General features: G+C 45.4%; 1 protein-coding gene across 3 annotated transcripts in view; it reads left to right on the forward strand.

Moving 5' to 3' along the window:
* LOC147711757 (protein FRA10AC1) overlaps positions 1-17,601 on the forward strand; it is a 354,287-nt gene that overhangs the window by 42,252 nt on the left and 294,434 nt on the right. For all 3 annotated transcript variants that reach the window (XM_086922478.1, XM_086922479.1, XM_086922480.1), the window contains exons 2-3: positions 5,357-5,436; positions 7,495-7,565. In XM_086922478.1, the coding sequence (XP_086778604.1) occupies positions 5,434-5,436; positions 7,495-7,565 (74 nt within the window). In that variant the 5' untranslated portion in view covers positions 5,357-5,433. The remainder of the gene's footprint in view (positions 1-5,356; positions 5,437-7,494; positions 7,566-17,601) is intronic.

Raw genomic sequence — 17,601 nt, forward strand, 5'->3', positions numbered from 1 at the left:
CCAGTCCATGTAGAGATGAGCGATACCTCACCCGAAAGTCCAATCCATGTATCTTTCAACCAAAGTCCAAATGGTGCAGGTTAAATCCAGTGAATGTACAGAATTGCGCCACAGGCAGCACCACCAACACGAGATCACCCAACACAAAGTCCAAAGCAGTGGCACTGGAAGACACAAACATCACGATCTTCATTCTTCAAAGTAAAACGTCGTGATTCTCAGCACAATAAGGAGATTCTTCCCAATGTGCCAAGATGGCCGCCACAACGTCGTTCAGCGTCGCTTTCTAAGGAAATAGGGCACGCTTAGGCGCTGAACATGACGCTGACATGACGGAGGTAGCCCTCCTCAAATCGAACGTCACAAGGGTCAAAGGAGACTTTCATCAACACCACGAAGAATACCAATGATATCATCATTCCAAGGCAAGCAGGCGAACTGGAAAGAGCTCCACGGACCAACCGTCACCCACAAGACCAACGGTGAGTCAGCTAGCACAGAAAGAAACGCTGGCTCGATTTTTAAAGTTAAAAGTCTCTTTAGCTACCAAGACACGCTGCAAGCGCAGCGCTAAAAGATTTTTAAAAAAAACTCTTCCACAGTCAGGATGCGCTGTTCACTCAGAACCAAACCTCCACCGTCAAATAGAAGCTGTGGTACTCAAAAGCCTCTGCTCACACAGCGCTGCATGCTGTACACTTGAAATAATCCAACCTCATTGCGCAGCTATTTAACACAAACGCTGCGTGTTTAACACTGTGAAAAGTTCCAGGCACATGACGTGACAGCTCAGATTTGTAATTTTTCCAAGACAGTCAACATCTGCTTTCAGCACACGATGTGATTCCTTCAGGCCACCGATCACACTCTATTAATCAAGTCACTCATTTGGGGAACACTCACCCAAGTTCAACAAGCACTGGCACATCCACGTTGGGGCCGACCGGTCTATGGTCACTGGTGGGGCATGTGGATAGCCAGTTTGCTTCTCTTACAAGCGCTTCTTCAGTTTCTTATGTACAAGTCCATCCAGTTTCAAGTAATCTTGTTCTTTTGAAGTAGAGTTCTTAGTTGCAGTAATACACAAGTCCTTAGTTGCAGGGTAATCCAATAATCCTTCAGTCACACGTAGTCCTTTTTACCTTGTCGCCAGTATTGTAATGATGAAAGATGCGCAGTCAGGGTCTTGTTGTTACATCAAGTACATTTATTCTTAAGTTACAGGAAGATAGTAAGTCCTTTAGATGTCAATAAATGCCCCACCAGGAGCAGCCTCCTAGCTGCTCAGCCATCCAGATCAACTGACACTCCACGCATACAAACACACTCCAACATTCTACATGACCTCATCACAAGCTGAGCAGGTAGGCAGAGAACTACTGAAAGGAGAGTGCAACAGGTAAGGAAGACTACAACACATTTGCTGTGGCTTTACCATGGTGTTTACATGAGGAGGTGTAGAGCAGCACAGTGGTACAAGCAGGGATGGTACTCAACATAGCTGACTCCCACTAAACCCTGTGAGCCCCCTTCACCTTTAAGGTGCTGCTTTCATACAAGGCACCCCCAAATTCTGTATCCTACCCCCTTTGGACCTAAATGCTACTTATACATACATGTCTTACATGAAGGAAGAATCAGCAATCTCAGTCATGATAGACAAAATGGATGTGTACAAGGAGACTAAGTGTGCAACTTCCACAAAGAGTAGGCAGGTAAAACGACCTGTATTCCACAACAGGTGGTCAGTTATCACCAACTACTCATGGGTAGTAATCGATGACAAAAGGGAGATCAGTCTCGGTGTTACCTTACCGCCCAGCAGGGTTTAGCAATCTGACAGTTAATAATATCTAAAATATGTAGAGCATCTGTCAGGAGACTTGTGGCGTGAGTGTCCTGCACAAGATAACATTCTTGGTTGGGCATGATAAGAAAATGAAGAGTCCGATGGCATACGACTACTGTACCAAGGACCTCCAATCAGGTTGAAATTGGTGGGCTGAGAATAAGGAGGTAGGTCTTCTCGGGACAGCATTGGACAGTCGTTTACTGCCAGCAGTCCTGGAAGTGATCTGCTGCGCTCTCTCTTTATTTGCTGGCAACCACCAAAGCCACAGTTATGCGGCATTGTCTCGACAAACTGGGCAGTCATTTCCTGACCGCTCGTTTGATATCTGGCCCTAACTGGTTCTAAACATAGGCAAGCATTGTCAGTGCCAGTAGGTCTGTAATGTAAGTGAAAATTGAAGCCAGGTCTATTGGCTTTGCTATTGCTTGTTTCTTCGTGATGCAACTACTGCGTGAGGGTAAAGAAACCTGCCGGCCTGCTTGCAGCGACTCTTAACCGAACACTTGTAGGTCTGACTAGAGAACTTTTTTGTACGGCGTGTCAGAGTGCTTGTGTTAGTGAGTCAGGGTAGTAACTTGTAGTAGAGGACGTAAGAATGCTTCCAGTATTGTGTGCTTGGTGGTGGAGTGTGACTCCGGTTGTGTGAGGGGGGGAGAGAGTGCTCTCTGTATTTAGGATGTAGTGCCTTTTCACCTGAGGCAGTGGCTGTGCACGTCTGTGACTATGGACGAGTCTTACTTTTGAAACAAGTCTGCAACAGCTGTTTCTAACCAGAGTTCTTCCTATGCTTATAAACCTTGTCTGTCTGATTTCCGTAATGAGGTGCCCACCGATTTTGGGAGATGCTTTATGACCCTGGATGTGGGCTTAATTACTTTTGAGAACCCTGCCTAGTGGCTGCTGGCAGGCTGCTCTAGCCACTGTCCTTCTGGCAAGGTTCACTGCCCTTCACATCATTTGTATAACTGGTTGTGTTCACTGGTACCTTAAGGCACCAGTTACACTAGAGAACAGAGACATAGCTACTTTCTCCCCAGAACCTCTTGTAGTTGAAAGCACTTATTCTGCACTCCGACTTTCTTCCTCTAGCCGCAGCAATTTCTATCAACTGCTATCCTTGCCTGATACATGGCCCAGTGCACCAAACTTAACACCACTCTGTTTGTCCAGCATTTGTGTACACAAAGTGCTCATGTGCAGGATAGTGCCCTTCATGCTTGGGGCATGTGTGTCAGTGTGAGCTTGAAGGGAGCAGAAATGAGCTTGAAGTGAACAGCTGGTTTGCCACCAGATATGTGCTGAAGTGCAGGGACACCACATGCGTTTCACAGCACCATACTTGCATACTAGCTAGACCAGCATGGCCCCAACCTGCCTTTATCATCGCCCACTGAGGTGGAAGGGGGAAGAGCTCTGCGAGGAGTCCATTAACCACTTTCTGTGGAAAATGGAGCACACAGCAGCGCAGCCATTTGCTTCTTTATTGCAACAAGTTCCGCCTACCAGCCCACTTCAAAACCCATAGGGTATTCCATTTGGATGCGGCAGCCATCTGCGGAACAGGGAATCCAGTGCGTCATGCCACATTGTGCAGGCGCTGAAGCTGGTGCATGCCGCACTATAGCTGTTTTTGAACAGCGGCAGTCACTGCTGCGCTTGGTAATTACTGTGACACAGCAAAGGGTGCTGGGAAGATGGGTAGTAGGAGGGCTGGTTTCTCCTGGGGCAGTGGGCAGTAACTGCTCCTAGACAGTGAGGGTCTTCTAGGCTCCAGTTGTGACAATTGGAGTCTAACGTCTGGTATCCTGGGGCAATCTTACTATTTGACCCAAACTCAACACCAGTAACATCAAAGAACAGAGTCTCGTCCCCTCCCCCTCCTACCCAGGCCCCTTAGTGCTCCCAGACTGTCCCCCTCTGCTCCAGGACTCTGCCTCTGACCTAGTATGAACAGCTCAGCAGCAGTTTCCAGCAGGTCTTGATGCTAAAGGTAGCGAGAAAGAAGAGTCCAAGGTTTACTCAAAGAGGTGACGTGGGTTAGAAACTGTAATTCACATCAAACTCATTCTGAATTTAAATTAATTGCAAAAGTGCACAATGAAAACCATATCTCGTAATCCTTTCCTGAACCAGGAATTGCTGACAGATGGTCTCTCTTTGTCAATGTAAAACCCCTCCCTATATAGGGTTTATCCGAGAGTTTACAATGTAAAACTCTTATCTTTGTCAGAGTTCAATGTATAAAATCCCTTTCTTTTGTATTTCTCAGAAGTTTGCCATGTAAAACCCTATCCTAGTACATTTCTGAGTTCAGAATGTAAAAGCCCTTTCCTAATATATTTGTCCCAGGGATGCCCCATGTATATCCCCTTCACTGCGCCTCTACCTACTGTCTGTAGTCTGTCCAAGTTGTTGAAGCTGTTTCTTGTAGGTACAGAATCGGAAGAGCTGGAACTGGGAAATGTGGTTGGTCCTTGGTGTCATGGGGACCGGCTACTAGACTTTTGCTGGACTGGTCTTATTGAGTTTTGGAATTCGTAATTAAACATGGCGGCCCGCTTCTTACTTCCATGCCTAGTGATGTTGTGACACCTTTTCTCACACTTTGCAAGGGCGGGGCCACAGTGAAGCTCCGGGTGATTCTTGAGGAGATCAACGTCTGCCCTCCCTTTTCAAGCTGGAGTTTGGATTTGGAAGCTTTATAGGCAGTTGAACACCCCCTTAGTATTTTGTGGCCCTCAAGTATGTTAGTGGGTAACTAATTGCATACGTTGACTATTCATATGAAGGAGACCATGCTTTCACCTTACTGCGGCCCAAGTGTGCAAAATCACCTTGGTTTTTCGCTCTTATTATGTCAAAATAAGTGCCAATGAGTTAGGTAATTAAAACACTAATTACTTAGAAGGCTGTGATCACCTGCCTAGTCCTACGTTTTATCTGATCCCAGAATTGACCTTGTAAAACCGAATGCTTTTCCTGCACCTGGCGGAAATGTACATAGGTAGAGTCCAGACTCGGGAAATCAAATACAATAATGTGCTCAGTCGGTCAGGGTAGTGCATTTTATTCCCCATTTCTGGCCGGGAAATTTCTGATGACTGGTAACTGGGATGAAGATAACACTGGAATCAATAACTCCAGACCCATATCTATCCGCCAACTTACTGGCCATCTTGTAATAGAGGACAGAGAATCCTAAGTTGCTCATTTTAATTTTAATGCGTATTGTAACTGCGATCAGATGAGTGTTATATTCTTCTCACATCAGTGTTTTAAAGGGGAACCATGTCTCAATATATTGTGCTTCATTTTGTGTCTTTTCAAATCCCTTCTCTTCAACATGTTGTAGGTAGCAGAGTACAACTAGAGTAAGATTATTTAAAGGTACCTTAACATGTCCTTCTGTACTCTGGATGGTGGACCCATAATAGAGGTGTCTGTTGAAAAATGTATTATAGATTTATAGTGAATTTATAAATCTATGTAATTTGTTCTTTCTAGGTTTCCTCCTAAAACATACATTGGAATCTGTCTGACAGGCTAAGGCGCCACACATCAAGGAATCAGAATTGTGTGCCATGGTAAGTCTTTCCTCTACTTGCTGTCTCCCAGGCTTGGCGCCAACTTTCCATGTGATGTGGTTTTTGGAAAGATATAACTTAATGTGGACAAGTAGAAATCACACTGTGTGCTCAGTCTTACTGTTTATAGTTTGGGGTTCTTTCTACTTCCAGCATCAATAAGTGTCTAAGCAGAAGCATCGGTTGAAATCTATTTAATTAGATATCCCCCTTGTTAAAGGAGGTGGGTAGAGATTAGGAAAAATCAGTTGAAAATTATCTGCCTCTGTGCTATAGTTGGTTCTGAATGGGTGCAGTCTTTGTACAATACATTGGAAATAAAGTTGGAAGAGAAGGAACTGTTTAGGGCATGTTAATGCATCAAGGAAAGCCTCATCCTGTATATGGGAGGACTTCTTAGTACTGCATATAACATTCATCATATTGCAAGTCAAGAGGTTTACCTTATGGTACATTTTCATTAGCATTTCCCTAAATACTCACCTGCTAACTGGTGACTTTTTTTTACAATACCTACATCTGTGCTTTTAATTTTCCTTCTTGCCACTGTTTATGTATTCCATGTACTATACAATTACACCTTGTGTACTTCTTGTACACCTTTTATATATGTGTGCCCCATGCCTTTCTACCAAATAGATAATTCTCTTGGCTGTTTCTCCATTTTCCAATCCCTTTCCTCTATTGTCTTCTTTAGATTCCAATCCTGACATTTTACCATGTCCACATGAACTTGTGGGTCTCCTTTGGTCTCTCTCATCCACCCCCTTCTATGCTGCAAGTATGGCATCTGTTTCTGCCTTTGCTCTTTTCATCTTTGTTCTTTGTCCCATGCTCACCTTTACTTGTCTTACTTATTCACTCAATTTCTTGTTTCTGTTAGATTTGTGTGAAGTTTTTATTATATGGCATATTCTTGTATCATTTTCAATTCCTAACCCTACCTAGTTGGTTGAGTTTCTTGCTTTTTCTGCACTTATGGACTTGCATAGTTTTCCTTGCGAGTATAACTTGACTACAGTAACTCACAAGCATTTTTTATGGGCTCTCATACTGGTATTTTATAAGCCTTACCTAGTCATAATGACCCATTTATCACACAAAAGCTCAACTCATGTATTACTTCAGAAGCTTCCTGTATTTTTGTTATCTTTGTGAGAAATATGCGCAGTTAATAGTAAAATGTCTGTCAAAATTGGCATACTGAGAGTCCCATCTCCAAAAGAGCCAAATCAAACAGCAGGAACTGTTGTCAACGCCATGTCTTTCACTCATCTCAATGTTTAATTGTCCCCTTTCAATACCAGTATAATTCACAAGAATAATGGTTCCCTCAAGGGGCGTAAACAGTCTTCACTTCCTAGGCAAAAATAATGGTATGCGATTAGGTTGGAAACAAAACCACATTCTGAACTATCCAATTGTTTAGTAAGTACCCATATATTTGGATGCACAGGCCTGGGCAAGATTCGAGTATGCACATTCCACATACACAATGACACTTTTTTACAGACACGTTTTGAGAAAATAACAATAGGTGCTCCTTGTGAATGGCACAGTGTTTAGTGAATGTTGCAAGATAGTGAGCAATAGTGCTCAGTGTTTAATGAACTAAACATAAAGTTGACGGGGAGCCCAGGTCCCAATGGGTTTCGCTTGTAGCAAATGTTCATGTACATAGACGTTTCGACCCCTAAGCATCAAATTTTTACGGAATTGTCATCAGGACCCAAGAGGAACGCAAGGTGTCTAAATCTGAGTTGAAATCTGGACACTCGTGATTTGACTCTAGTTTAGCACCATTAGTGAGCAAATTAAGTGTAAAAGAGTGTTCTAAGAAAATTGCAATTGAAGTAGGGGTAGGCGATATTAGATGCCAAATCATATGCTCTGAATTATTTATAAGATTCATATTACAGTTGACTAGACAATTTCTATCAGAAACTAGACACATTTAGTTATACTATTGAAAGGGATAGAAATTACAACATACACTCCAAATGCTGTGCAGAAAATGAACATTTCCACCATACAAAAGCCTTATTGTTCTCTTTTTAGGCTTATGATCTTGGAGGATATGACTCAGATTTTAGTGATGAAGAAGGAAAATCTGGCGACAAGAAGAAAAGGTAATACAAATGGCAATTCGTGCCTTTAGGCCAGCACAACCTTTATGAATTACATTTATTAATGATTATGACAATATTCTTGAAGCTTTGTTCTTTACATGCCACTGGTCACCCACAATGTACCCATACTTCATCATTCAGCCACACTGTAATGGGAGCCATTAAACATAGAGGCTGTTGTTTTTTTTATTGAATTCCCTGGCATTTATTTGTTTAATTCAGCCAGCCAGTCAAACAGTGTATTTTTGGCAGTACGCAATACAACTCAAAATGCTCAAACTAGAAAACTATCATGCGTCAAATTCAAAGTTATTGTTACATTTTTTTCTTTAAATACATTTTTATTATTTTCACTGATACACACCTGAGCGTCAAGAAGAATGTCTACATCATTACATCATAAATAGGCACCATTAGCTATATCCCCATTGCCCTAGGTGGGTCCCTCCCTTTCCCCCAAAATCAAGACACATACAGTTACAACTTTTTTTCATACATTTCGAAATTACCAGATGAATCCCCTACATTTCCTTCTCCCCCACATTGACTCCTGCATCAATCCTCAAGCTCAGCCCCACCCCCACTTCTTCATTCTCTTACTCCATTTGCGTACCTGTTGCACTCTCTACCCCAGTCTGTACTCCTGCCTCTGGTAGACTGCTCCAGTAGTCCCACCCAGCCTTCCAGATCCTCCCTCACTTCATCATCTGTCCTAGCCACCCAGATATGTTCTTTCTCAGCTAGGGCCCATTCAACTGTGTCCCAGCTCCATTAGGACACCAACGTGAATCTCTGTCCCAGCCATTCTATTGCTATGCGTCACTTGGCAACTACCAGCGCACACTGTAAAAATTTCAAAGTATCACCCCTCCTCCTATCTTTCAAGGCTTCTTAACCCTTTCGATGCTGATGACGAGTTCAGTTCGTCATCACCCACGGGTGTCGTGTGCTGATGACGAGCTGAGCTCGTCATGGTGCCACTAAAATGGCAATTTCCAGCACAGGACGGGAAAACTGCCAGCAGCCATGTGGTTAATAATACTCAGGAGGCATCTCATCTACCACAATGCCAGTCACTCTGTCCATGCTGTCCCTCACAGCTGCCTAAAATACATGCAACTTCTGACACGACTACGCCATGCGAAGAAAATAGGCCCGGCATCTCGGGCAGTTCGCAGCCATGCTCGAGTAAATTCTGCTCAGTTTGACTGGCGTCAGATAAGTGCAGTGCAAATATTTGAAATATATCAACTTAAACTTGGTGCTAAATGACACTCGCCGGATAAGTGCACAAGCCTCCTTCCATTCTTCCTCAGTCGTGTTGTCTTCCACATCATCCCACGTGGCCTGCCTAGCAGGAAAGCTTCTTTTAACATGATCCCCTATGAGTTCCCCATAAAACAGTGGCACCGAGCGTCGCGCATCACCTATTAACAGTAACAGCTGCAGTATTTCCGACCAGTGGAGGTCCTCAGGAAACCCCATCCATCTCCCCCCGACCTTACTGGCAATTTTAGCCTACTGGAGGAACTGGGCAGGCCCACTGAGAACTCTGTTCAAACATTCTCAAGAGTAACGAAACGCTCATCTGGGCAGAGATCACCTAGCATTTCGCAACCCCCTGTGCTCCAGCGAGCCACGACATCGCCTCAGTGATGCGTTAAAAGGCGCCAATGACCAAATGCTCAGCTCTCTCACCAATTGATGTTGTTTGAATCCCCTGCTAAGCACCTTCTCACATAGTCCCACTTCCTGATGCCCAAGGTAGGGGCAGGGCTTTAAGTGGGCCGGGTCCTGCTGGTGTGCAGCATCGGCAGTTCTAAAAAGCAGGGGTTGAGACGGGTCCCTATCGGGCTCTCCATTTTTGCCCTCAACCTCGGGGTGAAAAAATAATAATTCTGCAATTGTACCACCCTTCACTACCTATTATGTAACTTCAAAGAAACTTGTTATGGTTCTTTCACAGTCTCATTATTTCGGAACTGAGGTATTTTCAATATTATATACAACAAAGCCATAGTTATTGCTTATTTATCTAATGCAAACAACAATCATTGACAAAGCCAATAGTCCTGGCTTGTTGTAGGTGAAATGTTACTTGTTGTATTACATATCCGAATGCAATGACAAAAGCAGCAAAATACCAGTAGGGTGGCACACTCTGCTAAGCACAGGTTTTTAGCTTAAGTGTTTTTAAGCCACACCCTTAATTACATGGGCCACCACCATTTGAGAGACCCCCCAGTTTTTTCATCCCATTTAAAGCCCTTGGTAGGGGTGATGTTCGGGTGGGAAGCACCCCTTACATCGGATACATCGCATCGCGTTGACAGTGCAACGCGGCAATTACATCGTGCCCGTCATTACCTCGCATGTCATTAGGACGCATGCAAGTGCATCGCATTACATAATACATCGTTAGCGATGACATCGAATTGAATGGTAAGCGAGCGAATAACATGACAGTCTTTACACTGACGGGGGTTATTAGAAGAAACGTTTTTTTAATATAAACGGTGCATATTTGGAAATGTTTAAGAATGTTTATTTAATAGAAACGGTGCATATTTCGAAATGTTTAAGAATGTTTATTTAATGTTTATTTAAGCACAATGACATAAACTGACGGAGGTAATTTCAATAGACATTAAAAACGGCGAACGGCGAGCATTAACAGAAACAAGGAAAGCGGTGCATATTTGGAAATATGGTATTTTAAAAACGATGTTTATTTGTTATTTAAAAAAAGCGTAAAGCGAGCACATTAAAAACGGGAAGCAGCGAGCACATTAAAAACGGGAAGCATAAACAGAAACAAGCAAAGTGGTGCATATTTGGAAATATGTTTATTTCAATAAGCAAAACATCAACGTCAGTCACTGCAACAACATGTGGTCTAACGGAAACATAGACTGACTTTGGTGCTGACAGACACGGTTCGCGCCTGCAATCCTCCACTCATACCAAGATTATATACTTATTTTTTTTCATATACTTATTTTTTACAACAAAATTTGATGGGAAGTTTATTTATCACGCACATCCCCTCATATCAATATATCTGGTGGGTGCATGGGTGGCATGGGTGGATGGATGGGTGGGTGGGTGGATGGATGGATGGGTGGGTGGGATGGTGGTGTGCAACATCCCCTCATATCAATATATCTGGTGGGTGCATGGGTGGCATGGGTGGATGGGTGGGTGGATGGATGGATGGATGGATGGGTTGGATGGATGGATGGATGGATGGGTGGGTGTGTGGATGGATGGATGGGTGGGTGGGTGGATGGATGGGTGGGTGGGTGGGAAGGGTGGATGGGTGGATAGATCCGGGTGGGATGGGTGGATGGATGGATGGTGGTGGATTGGGTGGGTGGATGGATGGGTGGGTGGATGGGTGAGTGGGTGGATGGGTGGGTGGGTGGATGGATGGATGGATGGGTGGGTGGGTGGGTGGGTGGGATGGGTGGGTGGGATGGGTGGATGGATGGATGGGTCGGTGGATGGATGGTTGGATGGATGGGTCGGTGGATGGTTGGATGGTTGGATGGGTGGATGGATGGGTGGATGGATGGGTGGGTGGGTGGGTGGGTGGGTGGGATGGGTGGATGGATGGGTGGGTGGGTGGGTGGATGGATGGGTGGATAGATGGATGGTGGTGGATTGGATGGATGGGTCAGTGAATGGTTGGATGGGTGGATGGGTGGGTGGGTGGGTGGGTGGGTGGGATGGATGGATGGATGGATGGTGGTGGATTGGGTGGATGGATGGATGGATGGGTGGGTGGGATGGGTGGATGGATGGGTGGGTGGATGGATGGGTGGGTGGGTGGGTGGGCGGGTGGGTCGGTGGGATGGGATGGATGGATGGATGGTGGTGGATTGGGTGGATGGATGGATGGGTGGGTGGGTGGGTGGATGGATGGGTGGGTGGGTGGGTGGATGGATGGATGGATGGATGGTGGTGCATTGGGTGGATGGGTGGATGGATGGATGGGTGGGTGGGATGGGTGGGTGGATGGATGGATGGATGGATGGATGGATGGATGGGTGGGTGGGTGGGTGGGATTGGTGGATGGATGGGTCGGTGGATGGATGGATGGGTCGGTCGGTGGATGGATGGATGGATGGATGGATGGGTCGGTGGATGGTTGGATGGGTGGGTGGGTGGGTGGATGGATGGGTGGGTGGGTGGGTGGGTGGGATGGGTGGATGGATGGATGGATGGGTGGGTGGGTGGGTGGGTGGATGGATGGGTGGATAGATGGGTGGATAGATGGATGGTGGTGGATTGGATGGATGGGTCAGTGAATGGTTGGGTGGGTGGGTGGGTGGGTGGGATGGATGGATGGTGGTGGATGGATGGATGGATGGGTGGGTGGGTGGATGGGTGGGTGGGATGGGTGGATGGATGGGTGGATTGATGGGTGGGTGGGTGGGATGGGATGGATGGATGGTGGTGGATTGGGTGGATGGATGGGTGGGTGGGTGGATGGATGGATGGGATGGGTGGATGGATGGATGGGTGGGTGGGTGGGTGGGTGGGATGGATGGGTGGGTGGGTGGGGTGGGTGGGTGGATGGATGGATGAATGGGTGGGTGGATGGATGGGTGGGTGGATGGATGGATGGGTGGGTGGGTGGGATGGATGGATGGATGGTGGTGGATTGGATGGATGGGTGGATGGATGGATGGATGGGTGGGTGGATGGATGGTGGTGGATTAGATGGATGGGTCGGTGGATGGTTGGATGGGTGGGTGGATGGATGGGTGGGTGGGTGGGTGGGTGGGTGGGTGGATGGATGGATGGGTGGGTGGGTGGGTGGGTGGGTGGGATGGGTGGATGGATGGATGGTGGTGGATTGGGTGGATGGATGGGTGGGTGGATGGGTGGGTGCGTGGGATGGGTGGATGGGTGGGTGGGTGGGTGGATGGATGGATGGATGGATGGATGGATGGGTGGGTGGGTGGGATTGGTGGATGGATGGGTCGGTGGATGGATGGGTCGGTGGATGGATGGATGGATGGGTCGGTGGATGGTTGGATGGGTCGGTGGATGGTTGGATGGGTGGGTGGATGGATGGATGGGTGGATGGGTGGGTGGGATGGGTGCATGGATGGGTGGGTGGGATGGGTGCATGGATGGATGGATGGATGGGTGGGTTGATGGATGGATGGATGGATGGTGGTGGATTGGATGGATGGGTCGGTGGATGGTTGGATGGGTGGGATGGGTGGATGGATGGGTGGGTGGGATGGGTGGATGGATGGGTGGATGGATGGATGGATGGGTGGGTGGATGGATGGATGGATGGATGGATGGATGGATGGTGGTGGATTGGGTGGATGGATGGGTGGGTGGGTGGGTGGATGGATGGATGGGTGGGTGGGATGGGTAGATGGATGGGTGGGTGGGATGGGTGGATGGATGGATGGGTGGGTGGGATGGGTGGATGGATGGGTGGGTGGGTGGGTGGGTGGGTTGGATGGGTGGGTGGGATGGATGGGTGGATGGATGGTGGTGGATTGGGTGGATGGGTGGGTGGGTGGATGGATGGGTGGATGTCATGCAACAACATAAACCAAGGTGATATGTAATGTCACTTAGAAAAATACACAATGATAACGTTTGTACATTTTTATTTGTCAAACACCATAAACACGTTTGTACAGATTTGATTGTAAAACACAATAAATACGTTTGTACATTTTTATTTGGTTTACATTGCTTGTATACAAAATACTTACAAACTTACTACGTATGTAAGAGAATGAATGAAATACAAGTACATTTCCATGGGAAAAATGTCAACACGATAGCGGGTACAATTTACAGACAGCATTATCGGGCACAACAGTAAGGATTCAAAGGATGGAATACAACACATACAAGTGCCAACTTTTTTTTACCCAAAGGAATTCAGTACATGTGCGATGGAAGACAGGTAGTCAGAAGGCACAGAGAAGGGGAACAGTTTTAATACTGCCAAAAGTCTGACAGACATTTCCTTTGAACGCGGGCAAACACGTGCATGTAGATTACCTGCTAAACACTGTGACATTCGCATTTCCTGGAAACTTTGCTCCTTTTTTAAAATCTCAAGAAAACAGTAGAAATTCGGGTGCGCTTTGCCTATACTTTTGTTTAAAGAGTTGTGCCAACCCTCAAGGGCATTGTTTGTCTTTGCTCCTCCCTCTAAGCAGGTGGAGTAGCAGTTCCACCAGTCCACAAGAAAACGTGGCTTCCTCCGGCAACCCGACCTGCTTAGATGCCCAATCCATGTGTCTTCAAAATAATTTAATAATGGTGCCAATTTGTCATCGTTTACCATAAAATATTCCGACTCTGTAATCGATGTGTAGTAGTCATCTACACTATCAGGAGGAACAAAGCAAAGACCAGCTAGTTTTCTAAGCTCAAACTGCAGTTTACTATCAGACACATAATCCTCAATAAGGGATGTTTTTTGAATTTTGCGCCAAATAGCCTGAGAAAAGTGAAAAAAACATCCTTGTATTTGGGTATCCATGTACAATTTCTTTACAACATTTATCATGGGTAATTCAAAGTCCATGATTACTTTTCTCGGACTTTTGTTTGGGATTTTAGATTTTACGACTGACACAAACTCAGTATACGTTGAGGATTGTTTGTCTGGTAGTAAGCTGTAGACTAAAGGAACTACAATGTCGTTAACGTACCCGTGAATGGTGTAGATCTGGGTGAAAGGGGTGGGCGTGCTTTTAAACATCCCATCAAGCATCCACACATCACTGTTCTCCAAGCGGTTAAGATTGCGGGGGGTGCTAAATATTAAAATGTGCTTTTGACAGTTCTCATTGTCATACAGAATAAACTGTTCCTTCGAAACGGTAACACACAGTTCAGCAGGCATTTTAATATCCCCAAAAGTTTGTGGTGCCACACTTTGTGGGTGATTCGCGAGTTTCTTACGTTGGATCATTCGCCGTAAGCTGGGGATGGCAGGCATACTACTAGCCACATGTTCACTAATATGTTGTGATACCTCCCTTAAAATGGCACCACACGGGTCATTGGAGTTGCATGGAATCATTTTCATCTCATTTATCGATTCTCTAACTTCAATAGCAGTTGCAGAGGCCGAGTGGTTATGCTCTGTGCTCCTTAAAACAGACTCACCCAGAGTAACCGCTCGTCCTCTGCAATGCCTTGAGTAATATTGCACACACTTCCAATGACCCCGTGGCTCTGAATTTCTCTCCTGGCAATATATATAACCGCTGTGTTTCAGTAGGCGATTTTCTCTGCTTGACGTGATATATTGCGCCATCTTTGGATCAGACATTTTCTGTCGGGGAAAAAAAATAAATAATAAAAATGATGATAAGAAAGACATTTGCGGTAGGAAGACAACAGAAAATGCATTTTAAAAATAGTAAGAAAGAGATTTCCAGTAGGAAACAAACAAAAACATTCCTTTTAAAAATCATGAGAAAGACATATTGTTCCTAATGCCGGACACAAAATGCATAAAGCACTGCATACACCCCTGCGCCCGCAGCAGTGAACCTCCATCCCAAGCAGCCCCAGAAGGATGTAAGGCCCGCGCGCAAAAAAAAAATGAAACATAATCTCCCCAAGATTACTTACTAAAGTGTACGTGATTGCCATTGAAAATTATTATTATTATTTTTTTTTTTAAATGTAATTATGAACAACTTGAATTTGTAACATCAAGGCTTGTAAGTGACGTCAAGCCAAAACATGTTGCATTTAAAAGGCTATAGGTGTCACATTTCCCAGAAATACAAGTATTAACATTGTAAATGACATAACTATTAATGTCACAATTTACCCCAAAAAATATACATAACAATTGTGTCATGTCCTGGTGAAATAAAGCCAACTTGCCTAATGCGGGACCTATTGCATTGCAAATGCTTGTTTACCTTTTGTGCTAATCTGATGGTGCTGCACTTAACGTAGAAACCCGAAATCTTTGCTTGACTTGCAACTCCGGGACCTTTACAAATCTGTAACATAAAGTAAAAGAGAAAAGTTAGTGGTGGCATTATTACTTAAGTCTTTCAACGACACTTTTTGCACTTACAAGTGTTTAAAGGTGTTCTATGTTATAAGTACTCTACTACAAAAGTTCGACAAAACATAGCAATTTGTTTCTGAAAACCCAAAAAAATTAGTTTGCCCTGCCATTATTACACGCCTAATACACCAAACAGCAAAGACACTCAATTCCATGCTAATATGCAGCACATTGCTTCCAGACACTATTTTGTGTCGTAAGAGTACATTGGAAATAGTGTTAATGCACCTGTATCGTTGTTTTACGCTTTCGATGGCGTTCTTCTTTGTGTTTGGATAGGTTCCACACAAAGCCTCACGGTGGGGACGGCCTATTTTAAGAGGCAAAATAGAGATTAGTCTAACGTTGGGTATATCAAGCCAATCAAGCAACAATTTACGCAATCCACCAACCCATCCAACTGCCAACACATGGTACTACGCGACACTTTGCTTCAAGTCGATATGGTACATTTGCAAGTTTTTCGATTCCTATCTTTTATGTAAGTTGTGTAATCCTACCCAAAGTTTAGGGTGCAGGGCAGGGGACATTTTTTGGGCCAGAGCAGCGGGGAAAGGAATAGTTTGCAACCCATCTCATTATTTATGCGCAGGTAGGGACGAGGGAAACATAGGGCAGAAGGGCACTAAAAACGAAGTCTCAAGAAATAGAACACTTGCCTACTGAACACTTAACGATTGCAAACGCACCCACGGACGTCGCGGCAGATAAACTGCATGTTACGAATAGAAGGTGCGCTCCGTGTCTATGATCAAAGCGGTCTAAAAAATACTGCATGCATGCTGTAAGGCAAATTAGCTTTCATCCATCCAGCCATCCACCCATGACACCCACCCATCCACCCACCCATCCATCCGACCACCCAACCCACCCACCCATCGGACCACCCACCCACCCATCCACCCATCCCACCCACCCATCCATCCAGGCACCCACCCATCCATCCATCCATCCATCCATCCATCCATCCACCCACCCACCCATCCATCCATCCATCCCACCCACCCATCCATCCCGCCATCAGATGTTACCTGAAATTACCTTTCTTCTCTGCTACCTGTTGCTGATCCAAGATATTTGAACTCCAAAGTTAGTGCTGTGTGATGCAGGCAACAACGTGTCGACCACCTGAATCGGGATGATCTAAGAGAAAATAGCCAGAAAAAAGTATACAATATAAGCAGCTGAACGTCAGTAATTCATTTAAGCGTGAAAGCAAAACAATGTGCTTTCCTTGTCTTATAAAGCTAAGGGCAAAAAAATTCAAATCAGACACAGATGGAAAGAATTGAATATACCTGAATCGATAATTACATGAGAAAGGGCACTGTAAGGCTAATTACCTTTGTTTTCTGCTGCCTGTTGGGGTTCCAAAAAATCTGAACGCCAAAATGAGTGTCGTGTGATGCAGGCAGCAACGTGACCTCTTGTCCAAGATAGCCTTAACAAAATAAATGTAATTGTTTTATATATTTACTAGCCAATAAAATACATACAGATTTTATAGTGATGTTTTCGTCCTTCCTTTTCTTTGAAGCTTCTAATCAGTGGCGGCACTAGGGTTGGTGTCACCCGGTGCGGGTAACTCATGGTGTAACCCCCTCACAACTTACCGGATGGACCATCTCACCCTCCGCCTGCACCATGTCCCCTCCGCCTGCACCATCCCTCCCTCTGCCTGCACCATCCCTCCCTCTGCCTGCACCATCTCCCCTCCGCCTGCACCATCCCTCCCTCTGCCTACATGCAGTTTTTGTAGACCGCTTTGATCATAGACACGGAGCGCATCTTCTATGTGCACTCACTCACACCCCATACACCCATGCATCCATCCATCCATCCATCCATCCGCCATGCATTCACCCACCCATCCATGCACCCATCCATACACCCATTCATGCATCCATCCATCCACCCATCCATGCATGCTCCCATGCATCATCCATCCGC

This window comes from Lissotriton vulgaris, chromosome 5, assembly GCF_964263255.1.
Source record: "Lissotriton vulgaris chromosome 5, aLisVul1.2, whole genome shotgun sequence".
Classification (NCBI taxonomy): domain Eukaryota; kingdom Metazoa; phylum Chordata; class Amphibia; order Caudata; family Salamandridae; genus Lissotriton; species Lissotriton vulgaris.